Raw genomic sequence first — 18320 nt, 5'->3', positions numbered from 1 at the left:
AGCCCACAGATGGAGTCGGTTGGTATGTCATTCAACTGTTGAGCGGAATGGCTTTTTTATTCCTTCGATGTTCCATCCCATGACAATGCCATTCTGTTCCACTGTTTGATTTCCAGGACAGATTATTACCTCTAAAGCCAGAATGACCTCGGCTTTGTAGTGAGAGAACAGAGTGAAACCAGATGAGCTCTGTAGAAACATCATGAAGCATTACTTCAATAAAATGGATCTCTTATTGCCTTTTAAAACACAGGGTCACCACAGACCATGGTGGGTTTACTGTCTATCACACTTCAAAATGAACTGGATATGAAGTCCATCTCAACCTCCGGCCCTTCCTCATTCCTGCTGAGACTATCGTAACACATTTATCAAGCTGCAGAGGCAGTGACATGTCAAGCACTTGGCCTTTGGTGTCTTGGGGGTGATCGTGAGTTATGAGATAAAGAGCGATACTTACTGGCAATATAGATAGAAACAGTCTGGTCTGGGATTTTATTGCAGTTGGAAGAACACCGGAGCTTTGCAATCTGCAGGTCTAGTGAGTGTCATTACTGGAGTTATCTAGGAACGCATAATGATATCTGAGTAGTTCAGTGTTCAGCTATTCATTTCAACCGATTCAAAATGTATGTTAATTGGTTTTCACTCATTAGCAGACATGAGATGTAGATGAACCGACAAGCACAGCCATTCAGCAGAGTACTGTCTGCTCTATGCAGACTTTATGTATGCTAATGGTTAGGCAGCATACAAAACAATATCATAATAAAGTCTGAACTGTATTTTTTGGCGTATTTCTTATGTTTCAGTACATTCTTTCCATCTTCCTGCAGTCCTACTAAATGCTATGCACAATACGATTTGGGAAACTGGATAAGCTGCACCAATCAATATGTTTACATGAATTGGATTTTATGCAAAAGCCTGAGTGATGAGCCTACAGAGGATCATCACCAACCTGCCTCGATGGATTCAGGATGTGATGATCTCACACTTTGATTTGCAGCTCTGAGAGCTGGTGGATTTGGTGATGGGGAACACATGTCAAAGTAACAGAAGGACATGAACACAAACGCTGTGCCAATTTTCACTAATGTGTTTGTTTCGAAAGACAAAAACAATGACATCAGAATCATTTAAAAAAATGCAATAAAAACACAAGAAGGTTCACTGGCTTTAAACTGTCATTTTGAGGAGCCGGACAACATGCTGAGTTCAGAATGTGGAAGTGACTTCAGATCCTTCAGTCGTGTCTGATGCTGCAGCTGAGTAGTTTCTTAATTCTTGTTTTCCATTCCATAGCACATTCAAATTTAGATTTTTATGTTTGCAAGTATTAAGTATTGAGTAGTATTTCACTTGATATTATTGACACCTTTGGTAACAAGCAGTCAGGTCTGTGCCACAGTCGTCGTGTACTACACTTACAGATATCACTTGGTATATATATAGATGTACATTGTTCTGTATTAGTGTTGCTGTAGTTGGATACAGTATTGCCGGAGCAGGTTGTGCAGGGTTTACAGCGCTGTGTCATATCTGCTGATGACTTTGAGTTTCTGTGGGTGGCGTCCTTTTTGTTGTCATGGCAGCTATTGCTGATCATTGACTGTCCAGTTCCTCTTTTACATCTTCCAAACAAGTTGCCATGACACAATCTTCTCTGAAATAGCTCCAGGTTGATTCATGCCAAACAACAACAGCAACAAAGTAGATTGTTATGATGGAAGTGAGACCTTTATTTAAAGATACAGGTTCAACTTTTTCTCAGGGTTAATTCATGTTTTTAAGTCCAAACTCTGACTCACAGTAGTCAGTGAGTTTGTAATGAGCACTGGCAGCTAAAATGAGCAGAGCTAGAAGTGCTATAAATATAGCTTATAAGCATTATCAGCAGTGCTGCAATTGGGTCAGAGTTAAGCCTCCTGCTCTGCCAGTAAAATCAATGAGGAGGTGGGAGATACATCTGTCCAGGGGCCTAAAGCTTTGTCCCCCACTAACCGAGTGAAGTGGGGCTATTATGGCAGTTAACATTTAGCGATTAAATGTGAACACTCTTTGTCAGTTGTTAAATGTCAAGCCCACGGTTGCTTCCCTTTCCTCCGCTTCCCTTTGCGAGGAGGACTGGGCTGTCAACACAGCCAATAGGACAGAGACATCCACATTCATACCTGTCACACACATTTTGCACACATGCACAGTGCACACTGGACCCCCACCGCCACCACCTCCACCTCTTCTGGGCCTTTTATAACTCCAGTAGCTCCTCTAGGCAGGGCTAATGGGAGAGCAGGGCTGTTGGTTTTAGAGAGGGATGTCGTGAGGAGAGTGGAGCAGAGAGCTGAGGATGGCTCTCTAATAGATCTGGGGTGGGCGGTGTGGAGTCTGGGGGTGGAGGGCTGCCTTGTAATCACTGGCCCGTGTTGCTGTTTCTCTCCTCTTTTCATCCCACTGCCCCAACACAGCCTCCTTTTTCATACTTGTCCTCCTCTTACCTGCTTACCTTGTAATTCACAAACAACAGCAGCCTTGATTACCGATCGGCTACCAGGTTAATTCAACATGGACACCTGATTACAGGTGTTGCTGACCTTGTTTTCTTTACTAGCAGCTGTTGTTCAGTTAAAGTCTGCATTTCTGTGGAGGAAGCAGCTGTTATTGGAGCAATTAGTGAGCGGCTTAGCAACCAATCTACTTCCTGTTTACACCGGCACCCACGCGCATGCCCAGTGTACGTGAAGAGTCTCGTGATATTCGTTTTCAAGCGTTTTGGTCTGGACGGAGATCATTTAGAAAACGATGCTTTTGAGACATTTGAGAGGTCACATCTGGAGGTTGATCAGTTGTTCAAGCAAATACAATGAAGACCTTGTTTGTTTGTCTGTTTCTAGTTTTGTTTTGCTCTCATGTAGTTCTCATAAAGATTTGCCTCATCTCTAATCTACCAATTACTTCCCTAGTCGTAAAAAAACAAGACTCACACAAACCATCCACAGAGAGCTGACTGGATATCATGATGTGGATGTTCAGTTGTTGGACACAGAATGCCAATTCTGAGCAATCAATGTTCTGATGGTTTCTACGATACCTCTGAGCGTGTGACTGCGATTGATTCTGCCAATGCTCATTTAACCGCGGGCTCATTTAACCGTGGGTTCAACCGCGGGTTGAAGGTGTCTTTTGGCCGGCTCAGCATGCCTTATCTTGCCTCCCCTGTGTGCTGTATGTAGATGTGATGTTTGGAAGTGTGATGTGAAACAAAATGCCACACCAAATGTCAGTTAACTGAGTCACTTGTGTGCCATCTGGATGCTATTATGCAAACTCGCCACGGAGGTATTCTCCGGAGATTGGTTATAAACGAAGGGAGGTGAGGGCGACTGTACAGAAGAAAGTGTCTCAGACCATCATAGCTACATGGTTGATTCAGACACTAAATCTGACTGACACCATCTGACAAACACACAGCTGTGTCATCAACATACTGACAGAAAAACATCCATTTAGCAATTTAGATAGGAACCCTGTTTGACCCAACAATCTGGCGAGCATGTCAATCATAAATAATCAACCCACTAGACAACAGCACTGGCTCTGCCTCTATTCCAATATGACAATTTAAGGCAATGAAAGCAATAATGAAAGGACAAAGGTGTATCTGGGGGGTCTCACCCTCACTGTAAGCTCCCTTCATCACTGATCAGCTGCTTCATTGTAACATGTGTGTGGAGGCTATTTTGCGATGTCAGCTCTAAGAAGCGAGGCTGATGGTAGTGCGGTGGGCTGGTCCGAGCCGATAAGCAGCCTCGTGGCTCTGAGAGGTTGGGGTTGCTGATTGTACTGGGACTCTTTTCTTGAATGGGATTAATTGGTCCCCAGATTGCAGGGGGAGAACTGAGCATGGCTGTCCAGGTTCTTAATTAGCTTCAGTCTTCTGCTTCTCCTCAGTGGGCTATTCAGCTCGGCCCGTCTCTGGACCCCTCAGACCGGACTTCAAGTGGAAATCACCAGATTGAGACAAAACTTCAGATGGACAACGTTGCATATCGGTCCATGTCAGGGTTCTCTTAAGTGAAAGGCAGGGAGCTGTGCTGATAAAGTCTGGGAGATTTCACTTGCCAGTTCTCGTGACTTATTTTTTCTTTTTGTGAAATTTGTCCTTCTGTGGTTTCAGAGAAGCTACAAGTTTCACAATCAACTACATTTCTTTATGCTACTGGCATGTCACAGTTTGCGTGGGATCAGAGGATCGGCGGTTCGATCCCCGACTCTCCCCCGGCTCTCTCCCGCATGTCGATGTGTCGATGGGCAAGACACTTAACCCCAAAAGTGCTCCTGTAGCTGTGCCTACGGTGTGTGACTGTGAATGTTAGATAGTCCTGATGGGCAGGTAGATGGTTGCCCCTGTCAGTGTGTGAATGGGTGAATGATGACATGTAGTGTGAAAGTGCTTTGAGTGGTCGGAAAGACTAGAAAAGCGCTGTACAAGTACAGTCTATTTACAGTTTATATATTTTCATAATGTAGGATTTGTTTTCCTTCAAATATTAGTGGCACTGAAGGTAATCATCACATATGTATATGCTTGTACATAACTGGTAATATACAGTATATATATATATAAAAGCGTATGTATGTAATATATATATATATTATATATATATATATATATATATATATTACATTACATTACATTACAGTTATTTAGCAGACGCTTTTATCCAAAGCGACTTACAATAAGTGCATAATTCTCGCGGTGCCCACGTTACCTGAAGGCAACGTGGTCGAGGAAGTCCTCAGCCGTCTTTGTTATGCTGTCACTCATGATGACACGCCCCTCTCAGTTGATGCCACGCCCCCCACGTTAGATCAGGCCCAAAAGTCTGAACCGAAAAAAAAAAGATTTGAATCTGAAAATATAAAATCTGAAACTGAAAAATGAACTGAATCAAAATTATATTCAACCCCAAAAAAATTTCATTCACTTATTTTTATTTTGAATACATTGCTGTATTTTTCAATGTTCAAGACCACAACTTGAACTTTCAGGTTACATTTTGTTTTTCAAATGAACAAAACTTTTGACCTGGATTTAGCTCCACAGTCGTCCAGGGTCACACCCAGGTTCCTCGCAGTCCGAGTTGGCGTTACCACGGTATCATCAATGGTGATGGACAGGTCTCTGTGCGGGCAGCTCTTCCCCGGGAGGAACAGTAGCTCGGTTTTGTCCAGGTTGAGCTTGAGGTGGTGTGTCGTCATCCACTTCGAGATGTCAGCCAAGCACGCAGCTATGCGTACCTCTACTTGAGTGTCACCAGGAGGAAATGACAAGACCAGCTGGGTGTCATCGGCATAACAATGGTAGGAGAAGTCATGTGAGCGAATAACAGAACCCAAAGAAGTTGTGTAGAGCGAGAAGAGAAGGGGGCCCAGGACTGAACCTTGTGGAACCCCCGTAGTCAGCAAGCGTGGTTCCAACACGGCCCCCCTCCATGTCACCTGGTAGGATCGACCTGTCAGGTAGGATGCTAACAGGGAGAGTGCAGAGCCTGAGACGCCCATCCCCTTGAGGGTGGAGAGGAGGATCTGGTGGTTCACAGTGTCAAACGCTGCAGACAGGTCCAGGAGAATCAGGACAGAGGAGAGAGAGTTAGCTCTTGCGGCGTGAAGGGTCTCCGTCACCGCAAGGAGGGCTGTCTGTGTCGAGTGACCCACCTTGAACCCGGACTGGTGGGGGTCCAAGAGGCTGTTCTGGTGGAGATAGGAAGACAGTTGGTTAAATATATATAAAATAGTTCACCTTTCCTTCCCCTCTCTCTGTTACTCCCTCTCGAACACACACACACACACACACCTTGTGCCACGGTGCTCAGTCGTCTGTCAGTCCTGACAATTGTGCTGCTATAATAATGAGTTGGCGGTTTGCGGGTCAGGTCGGGTTCGGGTAGTTGCTTCTGAGATGAACACAGCCTGCTCAGCCGATGGTGTAAGAAGAATATATGAGGAAGGCTTTCTTGCTCTGAGGTTCACAGTGAATGCAGGGAGATGAGGAGAGACTCGTGTGTCTTCTTCTGAAAGCTCTGAGGGGATTTGGATGGATGTTTGTAGTCTGCTGCTTCTTGATGCACACATCTTGACTCCTACTCAGGAACAACGCTCGTCAATTACTCATATTTGTGTGCTGTCCCTTGAAAAATAAAAATAAACTCAAATACAATCCATTACAACGATTAAATGTCATCCAACTAATATCTAAATCTATTTTGTTGGAGATAGTAGTTGGGTTGTAGAGTAATTACCTTTTCAGCACTTTTAGCAAACGTTTCTTTCTGTTAGAAACCTAATATACGACACGTGTGTTGCAGGAACAGCAACTAAAAGCTTGTACATGTCTTGTTAACAACAGATATCACTAAACAGACATTTATATCACTATGCTGTTCATTTCATGTATTCAGGAGACACAGTCTCAGATCACTATGAATTCCTTCCTTCGAATCATCTCTTCTGTGAGAATCACTGTTAAGCAGAGAAAGCCAGTGAAGGAACACACAGAAGACACATCCCATCTATCTCCATAACTCGAGCAATTATTGAAGCCCGTGATTTGAGGGCCTCCCGCTCCTCCTTCACTTCTGTGACAGATGTAAATGGATGTTTCAGCAGTTGGCTCTAATGCATTTTTAAACAGGCACAGCAGCAGACAACAAATGAACGTGTCGCGACGGCAACACTCTACGACTGGGTCTCAGTCTACTGCTGCCTCCTCCTCCTCACATACAAACATACAAACCCACTTACACACACACATACACGGTCCTACACACTGCTGAGAATAGCTGTCATTCATCAACTTTCTCAGTACAATGGGCTCAGTAAAGGTCCCATCTTTCAACTAAATCACCGCCACACTACGGTGCCCAGCAGAGCTCTGTACCACCTCATCACATTCCCTGTCAACGGCAAACACTGGTGCACAGCAGGATGGAGAGATGATTGGGTGAAACTGTTGTTTATTCTCTGAGTTGGAAATTAAAATGGCTCTGCTCTCCCAGATGACAACACAGAAGACTGTTACTGCTGATTAGACCGTCCTCATGCACACAGAGAGCCAGAGAAGGAAGGGCAACGACCAGAGAAGAATGCTGCATAGGAGTGAAATACCAGCACATGTAGAAACATTTCCACCAATCACATCAAATACAGATTTCTTTTGTCAAACTGCTTCACACCGAGATGTTTATCTCAGCATCTGAAATACCTGCTTCATGGTTCTGAACAAAAGTGGAAGGTGAAAGCTTGATAGAGAAGTTTACGTCTCCCAAGGTGCATCTGGATAACAACCATCCAATCAGTGAGCTTGAAACTCTGTTCTGAGACTTTGGGATTCTGGATCAGCTGTTTTTTGGGCTGCAGCTCTGAGGTGAGGATGTGTCTGCAAAACAAATGAGCTGGTAAAATAATATGAATACTTCTATTCACCGCTTTGCAACTTCATTTTCAATGCGTCTCTGTTTGCCGCCAATGTGTGGATGACATCATCTTCCTTAAAATAATGTCTGTGTTTTGTCAAGGTGATACATATGTGTATCATTTGCCTTTGTTTGGACGTTTGCTTGTGGTTTGGTCAGCTGGCTTGTGTTCCAGTAGAACTACTGTGTGTTCCGGACAGGTTTTAAAGAGGAACACTGAGCAGACTTGTCACCCATCCTAAAATGTCTCTCATCTCTTTTATGTCCATTCACTTTATTGGATTCAATATTAAATTAAAGGGATATTTCACCCACAATTAAGTTTGTCAGTAATAGAAGTAATGTTGTTTTGTGACTTGTGTACAATATAAAAAGGTATTTTAAAATGCACAATATTCTTTACATGAATCTGTATTTTGTGAATTATATGAAAAGCATATCTCTAAATTGGTGAATGATCTCTTTAATCGTCCCCCTCCCACTGCTGACAGGCTGTATTGGATCTGATACAGAGCTGTCCTCATGGACACTGATCAGATCTTTCATTGCTTTTGTCATTGCAGGTTCTCATCAGCACACCTATAACCATGTGGCTCTAGGTAGCCCTACACGCACACCTAAGAATGGTAAGACAAGCTAGAATCTACAGCTGCGCTCAGTGTTGGAGATGAAGCCTGGACCGGGCCATTAACTTGAATATAGTGTGTGATATGGATGTGTGAAAAGATGCTCGACGCCGTCCACCTTTTCATTTCGCCCCAACGCAAATCCATTCTGTTATTGAAAATGAAGCTTTTGGTTGAAGATTAAATCGTAGAAGTGTCACTTCCCATAGTCATGAACATGTTTCTGTGAGTGGCCTGCTCTTCTTATAAAGGGAATACAGTTGTCGTAGCAAGTTAATGTGCTGTCGAGGTCATTCAGTCCTCTGGTTGACAAAACGTGTGAAAGTTATCACCGTAACCTCACGCTCCCCGTGAGGAGCATTACCGTGAATCGGTTTTTATTACTGATGTCATGCAGCTGTTTGTTTGAACAGTTCTTTTGAGCGAGCCGAGGCCCGAGGTCGTAGACTGGCAGATGTGGAGAGTTGTCACGAGGTTGTATAAGGATGTAAGGTGGAGGCTGGGGAGAGGAAATACAGCAGAGATAAAAGGAAAGAAAGGAGGCCATACACTGAATATTCACTGCTTTCTGTATTTATGAAATCACTCTGATCTCGCCGTTTGATTTATATTCTGTTTGTTTCAGCCATAAATATAAAAAAGGACTTGCTTGCTTTCAGGCATTCAAGGGCTAAGCTTGAATACTGCAGCAAGAATGACCCCTGTTTCTGGACAGAATTGATCATGTGATCCATACACACACACACACACACACACACACACACACACACACACACACACACAGAGATAAGCAAATTGCAACTATGGAGATATGCCTTGGAGATCTAAGGAAAACATGAAAAATCCATTTCAACAACACATCTAACACAGGTACTTTGATCACGGGCCCCCTGAAAGGCTTCACATCACAGCACGCAGTGTAGATAACGCCCACTGACCCCCCCCCCCCCCCCCCCCCCGCATTTGTGACTTAAACAAACAGGAGATGCAGTTACAGAAAAACTGCACAGTCATAGACACAAGTTTACAAGTTTACACCACAAGCCTCAGGAAGTCATTTGGGGGATTTTGTTTTCGTTGTGTGTGTGTGTGTGTGTGTGTGTGTGTGTGTGTGTGTGGGGGGGGGGGGGGGGGGGGGGGGGGTGATGGCATGCTGAATATGAAGAAGGTCTTTGTAGGTTCTGTTGTTCTCATCATCAACGTGTCTCTGAAATATATTTTTTTCACTTGGGTTGGTAGCTCACCGATCATTGAGACGTGGTAAGTCATACGCATACAACTAGTGTAACAACTCATTCATCACATTCCAGCACACATTGTGTACTCAAGCACCACAACCCGATCCCTGTGTTTGTGGCTTCCTGTCTTCCACAGTTGGTGTGCATTCAGACCTGATTTAAGTAGCATTTGCTAATAATTCTTGCTGTTTGTTTGAACAAGTGGGGAAAGAAATGTAAGAATCCTCCTGAGCCATAAAAGTATATAAAAGTCAATTGTGATTTTTTTTAAATGAAAGATACGACAAAGTTTAATTCATATTATTCTAGTTTTCTTCTTTAAATAATCCCACAAAAAAAACAAAAAAACAGTGTCTCACCCCGTGCTGACTTCCCTCCCATCCGTGGCTCTCAGACCCATGCCCATTGGTTCCTTATGAAGACGCCATCTCTGAACAGGTTTCATGAACATAGTTTCATTTTTTAATAAAAATGTCCTAAACCAGCTGGGCACTGTAGTTTTTAGCCAACCTTAAACAGGAGGAAATGGTGCACATGTCGGGACTATATTTAGCCATGGATGAATACACATTCCATGCACTAGTGAGGATTAAAGGCACCAGGACTGTAGAGGTTAGCCTGGTACAACCTTTCAATGGTTGTCCACCTCTGCAGTTCAGAGATGTGTTGTGCTCACTGACGTCTGTTTCCCCTGAATGGAGAAACAGTCTTGTTGTAAAGAGTCAACACTTTACATTCCTGGTTAAACCGTGAAAAATAGTGACAGAACGAAATGGCAACAAGCAGGGAAGGGACAAAAGTAACGCAATCAATGTGTCCGAGCCCACACAGGTCTGACATGCCTAACTCGGCCAGCACGTACTGCACACAACACTCAGCAGCACTGTGGAAGATGGTGTTGATGCGTTGTACCGTCGCAGTGTTTTACGCGGGTGTTTTTAAAGTGGAAACGATTCTGTCAAACTTCCACAGTATGTCTTTAGGATGAAAGCTGTGTGTGTTATCAATAAAGTTAGCGGAGTTTGAATCTAAATCATTGTTGTAGGCCTACTGTTGTTTTCTCTGACGGTTAAACTGTCCCTACTAACATTTGATGTAGTTGAAAACTACATTTTATAATCTTTTATTAAGATAAAGGACATAATATGTTTGCAATTACATATTAACGAGGGCATTGTCAGCAATTCCTAATAAAAACAAGAATAATTGAAACATTCAGTGAATAGCGTTACTAGCAATGTGCTGCCTCTGATGTATTGATTGATCACAACAACAATTAGTTACGTTATCTTTTCAATTGACATTTCTACAGAAAATGTTACTTATATATAATATATATAGATATATAGATATATCTATATATCTATATATCTATATATCTATATATCGGTGCTCTCCTGGATGAAATCGTAGAGCTTAGATTTCTTCCAGCCAACCTAAAGAATAGAAAACCCTCAATCTTATTTCTTCAGTTGTCATGACAAACATGAACTGGTCCGAGCGACTGCTCATGCGCTTCCATGACGACTGAAACATCACGTGCTGATATGTTAGGGCCAAACAAAGCAAATGAACCTCATGAGTGTCAGGCAGCATGAATGAAGGACAGCAGGATGGCGGTTCGGTCTGATGATCAGCACAGGAGTACGTTCATCTTAATGTAGGAACCATAGGAACACGCCACCCGGTGCCCGGTGCCAGGCTTTGGCTAGAGAGGCAATATTTGTTACTAAGATCAATGAATTGTTGGTTTTGCTCTTTTCATTGAATTTGTTGACAATAAGAAGAAAAATAGAGTTATGCAAAGACTTCTTGAGTCAGGTCTGTGTGGTTGTAATGTCCATCGTGATGAAGCAGTGAAATAGCTAACAGCATGCTACAGTGTGAGCCCCCTCACTGATGCAGTGTGGCAGACAGTCCAGTCACAGATCTTTCACATCCTTCAAACTCCCTCCCTGCAGCTCCCAGGACCCTCAGCTGTCGCCCAGCCCTGCCACCACCCCTTCATTCTACTCGCCCAGCGTTCCCTCCTCGTTTCAGCCCTATATTCTTTCCTCCTTGTATTTCAGTCTCCGTTTTTTCCCTTTTAGATTCTCTTATCTCCATCTCTTTTCCTCTTTCATTTCCTTCTCTCCATCCTGCAGCAGTCACTAAAGCTCTATTTTTATCGGTCCATGGGAGGCTGGCGTGGAGCCGCACCCATGCCCATTGCTCTGCACTGCGTGACAGACTCACAGCCCACTGGGGGAAGCGAGATAGAGCAGAAGTGAGGAAAGAAATGAGAGAGGGGAATACTGAATGGACAAGAGGGAATGAAGGAGCGGAGGAAAGTGGGTGGCAGCATGGCAGGACAGATAAGATATGACGGCGCAAGGAAGACCGCAGTGAATGGGACACACTGCTGATGTTTGTGTGCATGTGTGAGAAAGGGAGATAAAGAGTGGACACAAAATAAAAGAGGGCTTTGGTCCAGTCACCCCTCCTTGTGCATCTTCTTGGCATCATATCATGTCAAATCAACGGACAGTTGCCCCCCCGCCCGGCCCCAGATCACATCCCAGCACTGCCACGAGCGGGGTCACTCTGCAGAACACATCTGTTGTTTGGTGTGTTGTCTTGTTTTTTTCCCTTTTCTTTTTTGGACCACTGTTTCCTCCCGTCAAAACACCACGTCACCTGTCAAGTCAGTCCAACAAGAAACATTCACTGGGTGCCTGATGTGACCGCCTTCACTCCCCATCGCTGCCACCAGCGAGTTGGAGTTTTAGATATGCAACCATTTCTCAGAGGCCGACACGCTCAACTCACTGGTTGAGTTAAAGCTCAGGCAAATACTTTTTATTTTGTTTAAGTTAAGTTAAAATTAGAAGGCAAGAGGAAAGCGACCAAGATTACTAGTGCTTGTGACAGTAACTTGTCTGTATATAAAGCCAACAACCAGAACCATGAGCCAAACCTTTAGAAACACTGAGGTCTGTAAATGCTGCCTTCCTGCACGATGTGTCGAAATGCATTTTCAAGGCACACAATGTGAGGATATAGTTCTGTTGGGCTTTACCAAGTCCCTATTTTAATGAGTTTTTAATTCTAAAAACTGAATTTTGCGAGTCCCATTCTGGATACAGTTCTAGGCTAATAATAATGACATCTTTAGATATCCCTGTTAGTGCTTCTCACTTCTGCTTGTCAAACAGACAGACGGCCAGTCCGTTCTCACTCTAAACTAGTCAGCACCAAACCCTAACCATGTGGTTCCCTGTGAGACTACAGTGTATGCTATTACTCAGATGATACTTACAAACGGACAAAACGGACGCTGGGTGTAACTAGAGCGTCGTAGTCTGAAGTGCAGGGCCACAGACCAAGCTGCTGCATTGGACGAGTAAGGGGGAGAATGTTTTGCAGTGGCAGAATATTGTGTCAATTAGGGCTATTAGTAGTTCAAAACAATCTAATTCAAATTAATATGTAATTCATTCAAACCATCGGAACCCAGCCAGCCTATTCTAAAATACTTGGGAGGATGAACATTGTTCAGTTGATTTCTGGTGTTCCTCTGCTGCCTCACTTGAATGACAGGCTAACGTTACTGTAAGTTGTCTTTTTTTAAATGTTTCCATGTATGCTGCTGAACCCACTGCTGCATCCAGTTACTTCTTGCATAGTTATACGTCATGAACATCTATTCTTAGCGAGGAGAAAAGCAAGAAGCTAGTTTACTGACACGGCTCCAGAGAGACGTTTTCGTGAGGCTCAGCGCTGGAGCACAAGCTGCACTCTATATACGCTATACAAGGACACATTTCAATTTGAACGGTGATGAATATTTAATTTTTCGAATAAAACATGACAGTGCGAAAATATGCCGAGGCTCATTAACATTAATACTGTAAGTAGCCAGCTTGTAGTCACTGGGTCAGCCACAACGAAGCAGCGCTCTATAACATCAGTGTGTTCTTGTAGTTCAGATAAACGTGTTGAGTTTTCACCAGTGAAATGATCTAACTGATCTTTCAAGTGAATTTCAGGAATCGGTATCTCCAAGTTGTATATTATATCAGTAATCATCTTAATAGTTCTAAAATAAGACGTCCAGTATGTAGAGCAGCTAACTCCTGTTAAACCCTAACCCTGATCACAGCACTAGAGATAAGGACAATGAGAGCTACAGCCCTGACAATGAATTATTTAACCTGACAGAGGTCTGAAGAAATTCTGGTCTCTGCATTTTCAAATCATTTTACCTGAATTTGCTTGCATAACAAAAAGTCTACTTACTCAATTCCAACCACTGAGATTTCTCATTTAGACCAATCAGGGTTTTTCTGATATTTGTTCAGAGCACGTCTGCCTGCAGGAAATATTTGTAACACTAAAGCTCCAGCTCAAATCCTTCCTCAGCAGGTGGTCTTCCATGAGGGCCTGATCCTGGCTAGCTTTTGTGGGGAGGAGGGGAGGAGAAGCCAGCCTGCCTATTTTTCCTTTTCCCTCTTCTGTGTCTGTATATGTATGTTTGTGTCTCCAGAAAACAATCGGATAAGCGGCATCCTGACCTCGCAGACGGAGCCCTACGACCTGTCTTTCTCACGCTCCTTCCAGAGCCTGTCACACCTGCCGCCCTCCTATGAGGCGGCCATCAAAGCCGACCTCAACCGGTTCTCATCCCTGAAGAAACTCAGTAGGTCCACGTTCACTGCACTAATGCAAGAGTAGGCTCCCTGCCCTGATGCCCTGCATGAGAAAAACACTGCATTAAGTCTGCTTCCCTGACTCCTGACTGGGACTTACTGAGTGTTTCAGCTGTGAAAAGGATTTGCTTGCTGTACAAAGGACATCAAACAGTCAACAAAAGTCCTCATATATATTTTTGGGGAGATTCTGGCCGCTCCCCATTGATCGTTTCAGTGGATGGAGAGGGCCTTGAATCAGAAAACACCAATTTCTCAACTCTGATCCTTCATGATATCAGCCTAGTCATCTCAAGGAACTATGAGTCATTGATATTCCATGCTCCCCTTGCCTCCACTTAAAGGCTGCAGCCACTATTCCTCTTGGAGCGTATAAGTACATTAAGCCGCTTCTTGCGCCCGGCCCGACTCGGTATTGATTTAGTGATGCTACGCTGGATTTCTGCTGCGTAATGAGGTCTCATCTCACGATATTCTCAGAGTGGAACGCAAATATTCCTTACGGCTTGTGTAATACCATCATGACTGCCCCACTTCACTGCTGGCGTCCAGTCAAAGTGAAGGATGACGATCTACAACTCATCCCGTCAGGGCTCACTCCACACTGGCTCCCACTCGTAGCTGCCAGGCACCATTTCCAACTAAATGGCAAAACAGGTTTGTAGGATGCAGAGCTATTTACTGGTGCTCAGTTGCATTGGGGGAAAAGAGCATAAAATCATTACCGTGTTTATGCGGGAAGAATTAACGTAATAGTTTCGGCTGTAAAACAAACCAAATAAATGAAATTGTCAGAGATAGAAGCCCACAGAGGTTACGGGGTTGAAATGGAAAAATATCCTTTAGCAGTGTCCTTCAGTCTTCCCGACTTTCTTTCTGCTTCCAGAGCAAATTATTTGTTGCAGCAAATAACCAAAAGGCTCTGCAGTTTCTTTTTGTTGCTCAACTAGAGTCTGCACACTGATAGATCATGTTGGATTGTGCTGGAGGGAAGATAGAGCAGCGTTTCCATTGTCGGGATAATAAAAGAGAAGAATGCTCCTGCTTATTAATGCAAATTGGTATCAAACTGAAGAAAAGCGTTTCGCCCATTGCAGCACAGGACAGTGTACATCACAAGATATTCATCCACTCCATGGTAATATAGTTGATGAGCTTGCAATGTCCTGCCCAAATCCTGAAGACTGTTATGCTTGAGAAAGGAACATCTTGTTTTTATTATCTCTCATAATGAATTGATTTGCAGCAAGCACCCATGACTCGCTGCTGAAGGGGATTCTGGCTGAGTGTAATCTTGACCGGTGGTGTGAACGCCGTGGCGCCCGTTATTGACAAAGACAGGCTCAGAGTCATCTACAAATTGTGAACGAGGTGGAGAGGTCTGCTCGCATTGATTTATTACCACCATATAAATGACACCTTGACTTAGTATGATGGTAAAACATTGATGCTGGTGTTCAGAAAAGAAAAAGATGTAGCGCATTCATAACAATGGACTTGTAAAATGTGAGTTTTTGTGAATGTGTGTGTGGTTTTGTACTCAAAGACGAGTCTTTCTGCATGTGTTTGTGTTGTGGCATGCAGTTGATGCTACATTCACTCCTACACACTCTGGAAATGTACTGTTGTCTTTGGGATCTGCTTCTGAATGCATGTTGAAGTTGTTTGTATACACATGAATGTAATAACGATGAAACATCCTCTCAAGAACACTGAGACACAGTTCTTGGTGTGACGTGAGAATGAGAATTTCCAGCATGTACATACGAAGTGTCTGCGGGCTTCCCTCCATATCTGTATTATGTGATGTTTATAGACCTTCACATGACCTTTGAAAAGTTTGCCTCCACAGCCAGAGCTGCCTGTAGAATCCCAGATGAAGCCTGGATGTGTGGATGTTATGTGCCTAGCATGTAATACAGTCTGACTGTTCCTCTGTCGCTCTCTATTTTCTATTCCCCTCTGTGAGCTTGGAAAGGTGAAACACAGATGGGTCTGCCAACACTATTCTCTGCATTGTGCACAATGTTTTTAAATCCCGCTTTATCCGATTTCTCCCCTTGCATTCTAACACCTACCCATGTTTTCTCTTGCTTTCACTCCCTGAATCTCTTCTTAACCTCTTGCTTCTGTTCTTTATTCCCGTCCCCTCTGCAGCAGATAAAGACGTCGACGACTACTACACTCGTAAGCGACACCTGCCCGACCTGGCAGCAAGAGGCACTCTTCCGTTGCATGTTCTCAAAGTTGGTCAAGACCAGGTGGGTACATACGTGCTTGATTTAAGTGTGCTGTGTCTAAACAAGTTCATGTTCTTTGCTTTTCATGCATCTAAGAGGCAAAGCAAGTGTGCTATCTCTGAGTCTCCAGATTTGAATTTGTTAGAAGCTGTAGCTGGTCTTTCTTTTCTTCCGGCAGTGGTGGGTTTACCCCTCAGCTTGTGAATAATTCACCTCATTCATCTTTTGCTCAACAGCACCGGGAACAGCAGCAGCAGCTCCAGAGTCAGCCTCCACAGTCCTCCATCTCCCAAGTCGCTCCCCAGTCACAATCCTCACAGCAACAGTCTCAGCAAAGGCAGAGGCCCCGTCGCGTTCAGAGGGCCATGTCCCAGGACCGCGTCCTGTCCCCACAGAAAGACCCGCAGCAGGATTACAGCATGTCTTCTAATGGTATGTCCCCCTACGGAGGCAGGATCCTCTCAGATGAACAGCTCCTGTCTGCTGAACGTCTTCGATCCCAGGAGCGCCTTCTTCCACAGGACCGCCACACCTCCCAAGATCGCCTGTACTCCAAGGACCGCATATACTCCAAGGACCGACTCATGTCCCAGGATCACCTGTACTCAAAAGACCGCCACTACTCTCAAGACCGCCTCTACTCACAAGACCGCCTGTACTCACAAGACCACCTCCTATCCCACGATCCTCTGCTCTCGCCGGACAAGCTGATGATGTCGCTGAAGCGCGGCATGGTGAGCAGCATCTCTGGCGGGTTTCGTGGCAGCGACAAGTCAATGTCACGCGCCATCTCGCACACAGATGTGTTCGTACCCACCACGCCTCTTATGGATCGCTACAAGATGACCAAAATGCATTCCCATCCCAGTGCCTCAAACAATGGCGGCGGCAGTGGAGCGCCAGGAGCGGGAACCACCGGGCACTCCAACACTTTATCCATGAACCAGACAGCAACAAAGAGGCAGGCGTTTGCCTCCAGACGGACTCACACAATGGAACAGCTCCACTACATCCCACCACACCACCAGCAACAACAACACCCACAGCACTACCGCACGGGTAGCAAGACTGAGGTGACTGTGTAGGGGCAGCGAAGGACTTCCTGAACTGCACTAGAAGGAGCACTGTTGTGTGCAAGGGGGGGTGGGGTTAATAGAGGTACGTGGGTACACTGGCTTTCTTTTAGAGTAGGATGGTGGAGATATCACTGTCTTTGACTGCTCTGGTAAACTCAGAGATTCCAGGACCAAGAACATCCACTAGTTTACAGTGAGAGACCGGGAAAACGCGCTACACTGTTCACTGCAGACACTGGCCCAGTTAGACCTGAAGCCAGAGAGGGTCGTGGATAAGGGGGGTCTGGTGTTATCCAGCTATCTTGCCTATTATTTACACTGTCTTGATTACCATATTCATCCACAGGCTACGGCCTCATTCTGTGTATTTTTTAGTGAGAAAACACTGACTGTCTGTTCAACCCTTTGTCCAACAAATCTATCCTGTGACCTATTGTGGCAAATCTTCAAGGGCTTTTGCATGGTTAAACAAACACGACTCCTCCGTGACTTCTGTTGTGCAACACAACGCCACCACAGGAGATGAACTAGGTTGAGCCTGTAATAACTTTATAAATATATAAATAAATGAGTACAAATCTACCATTTGTACTTCCTGTCCTACTCATAGCTGTTGTGAATCTCAATGAGAGAAATTGAAATGGATGTTATTAGCACTTCTATTTGGTGCCACTGACAGATGTTCCATTTCTAAAAATGAACTGTTTTGTGGGTTACAAAGCACAATCAATAAAAAATATTCTGTTCTGTTTATGATTTCTATTGAGTTTGAATAGTCACGGCTAGCTTGTTTTGTCCTTAAAGCAATGGCAGTTTTTTTTTCGTTGCTTCCAGTAGATTGTAAATAAGCTATTCTAGAAGCAGTGTTATGGACGAGTCTGTGCTGGATGGACTTTGTGTTTTCAATAGATTCTTAAAAACAACTATAAATCATCACTGTTTCGTGAGTTCAGAATAGAAACCCACTTAACCAAGTA

General features: G+C 44.1%; 1 protein-coding gene across 1 annotated transcript in view; it reads left to right on the top strand.

Moving 5' to 3' along the window:
• The window catches only part of LOC306713575 (shisa family member 6), a gene marked incomplete at both ends in the record, with an annotated part of 54159 nt that extends 36807 nt beyond the window's left edge, over positions 1-17352 (top strand). The window contains 5 exons of the mRNA XM_079183325.1: positions 8039-8101; positions 9341-9361; positions 13865-14017; positions 16185-16288; positions 16504-17352. Of these exons, the coding sequence (XP_079039451.1) occupies positions 8039-8101; positions 9341-9361; positions 13865-14017; positions 16185-16288; positions 16504-17352 (1190 nt within the window). The remainder of the gene's footprint in view (positions 1-8038; positions 8102-9340; positions 9362-13864; positions 14018-16184; positions 16289-16503) is intronic.
• Positions 17353-18320: the final 968 nt, after the last annotated feature.

The sequence above is a fragment of the Pholis gunnellus genome (genome assembly GCF_910591455.1).
Source record: "Pholis gunnellus genome assembly, chromosome: 21".
In the NCBI taxonomy this organism is placed as follows: Eukaryota; Metazoa; Chordata; class Actinopteri; order Perciformes; family Pholidae; genus Pholis; species Pholis gunnellus.
The sequence above is the reverse complement of the archived record's forward strand: the minus strand, read 5'-3'. Positions and strand labels throughout refer to the sequence as shown.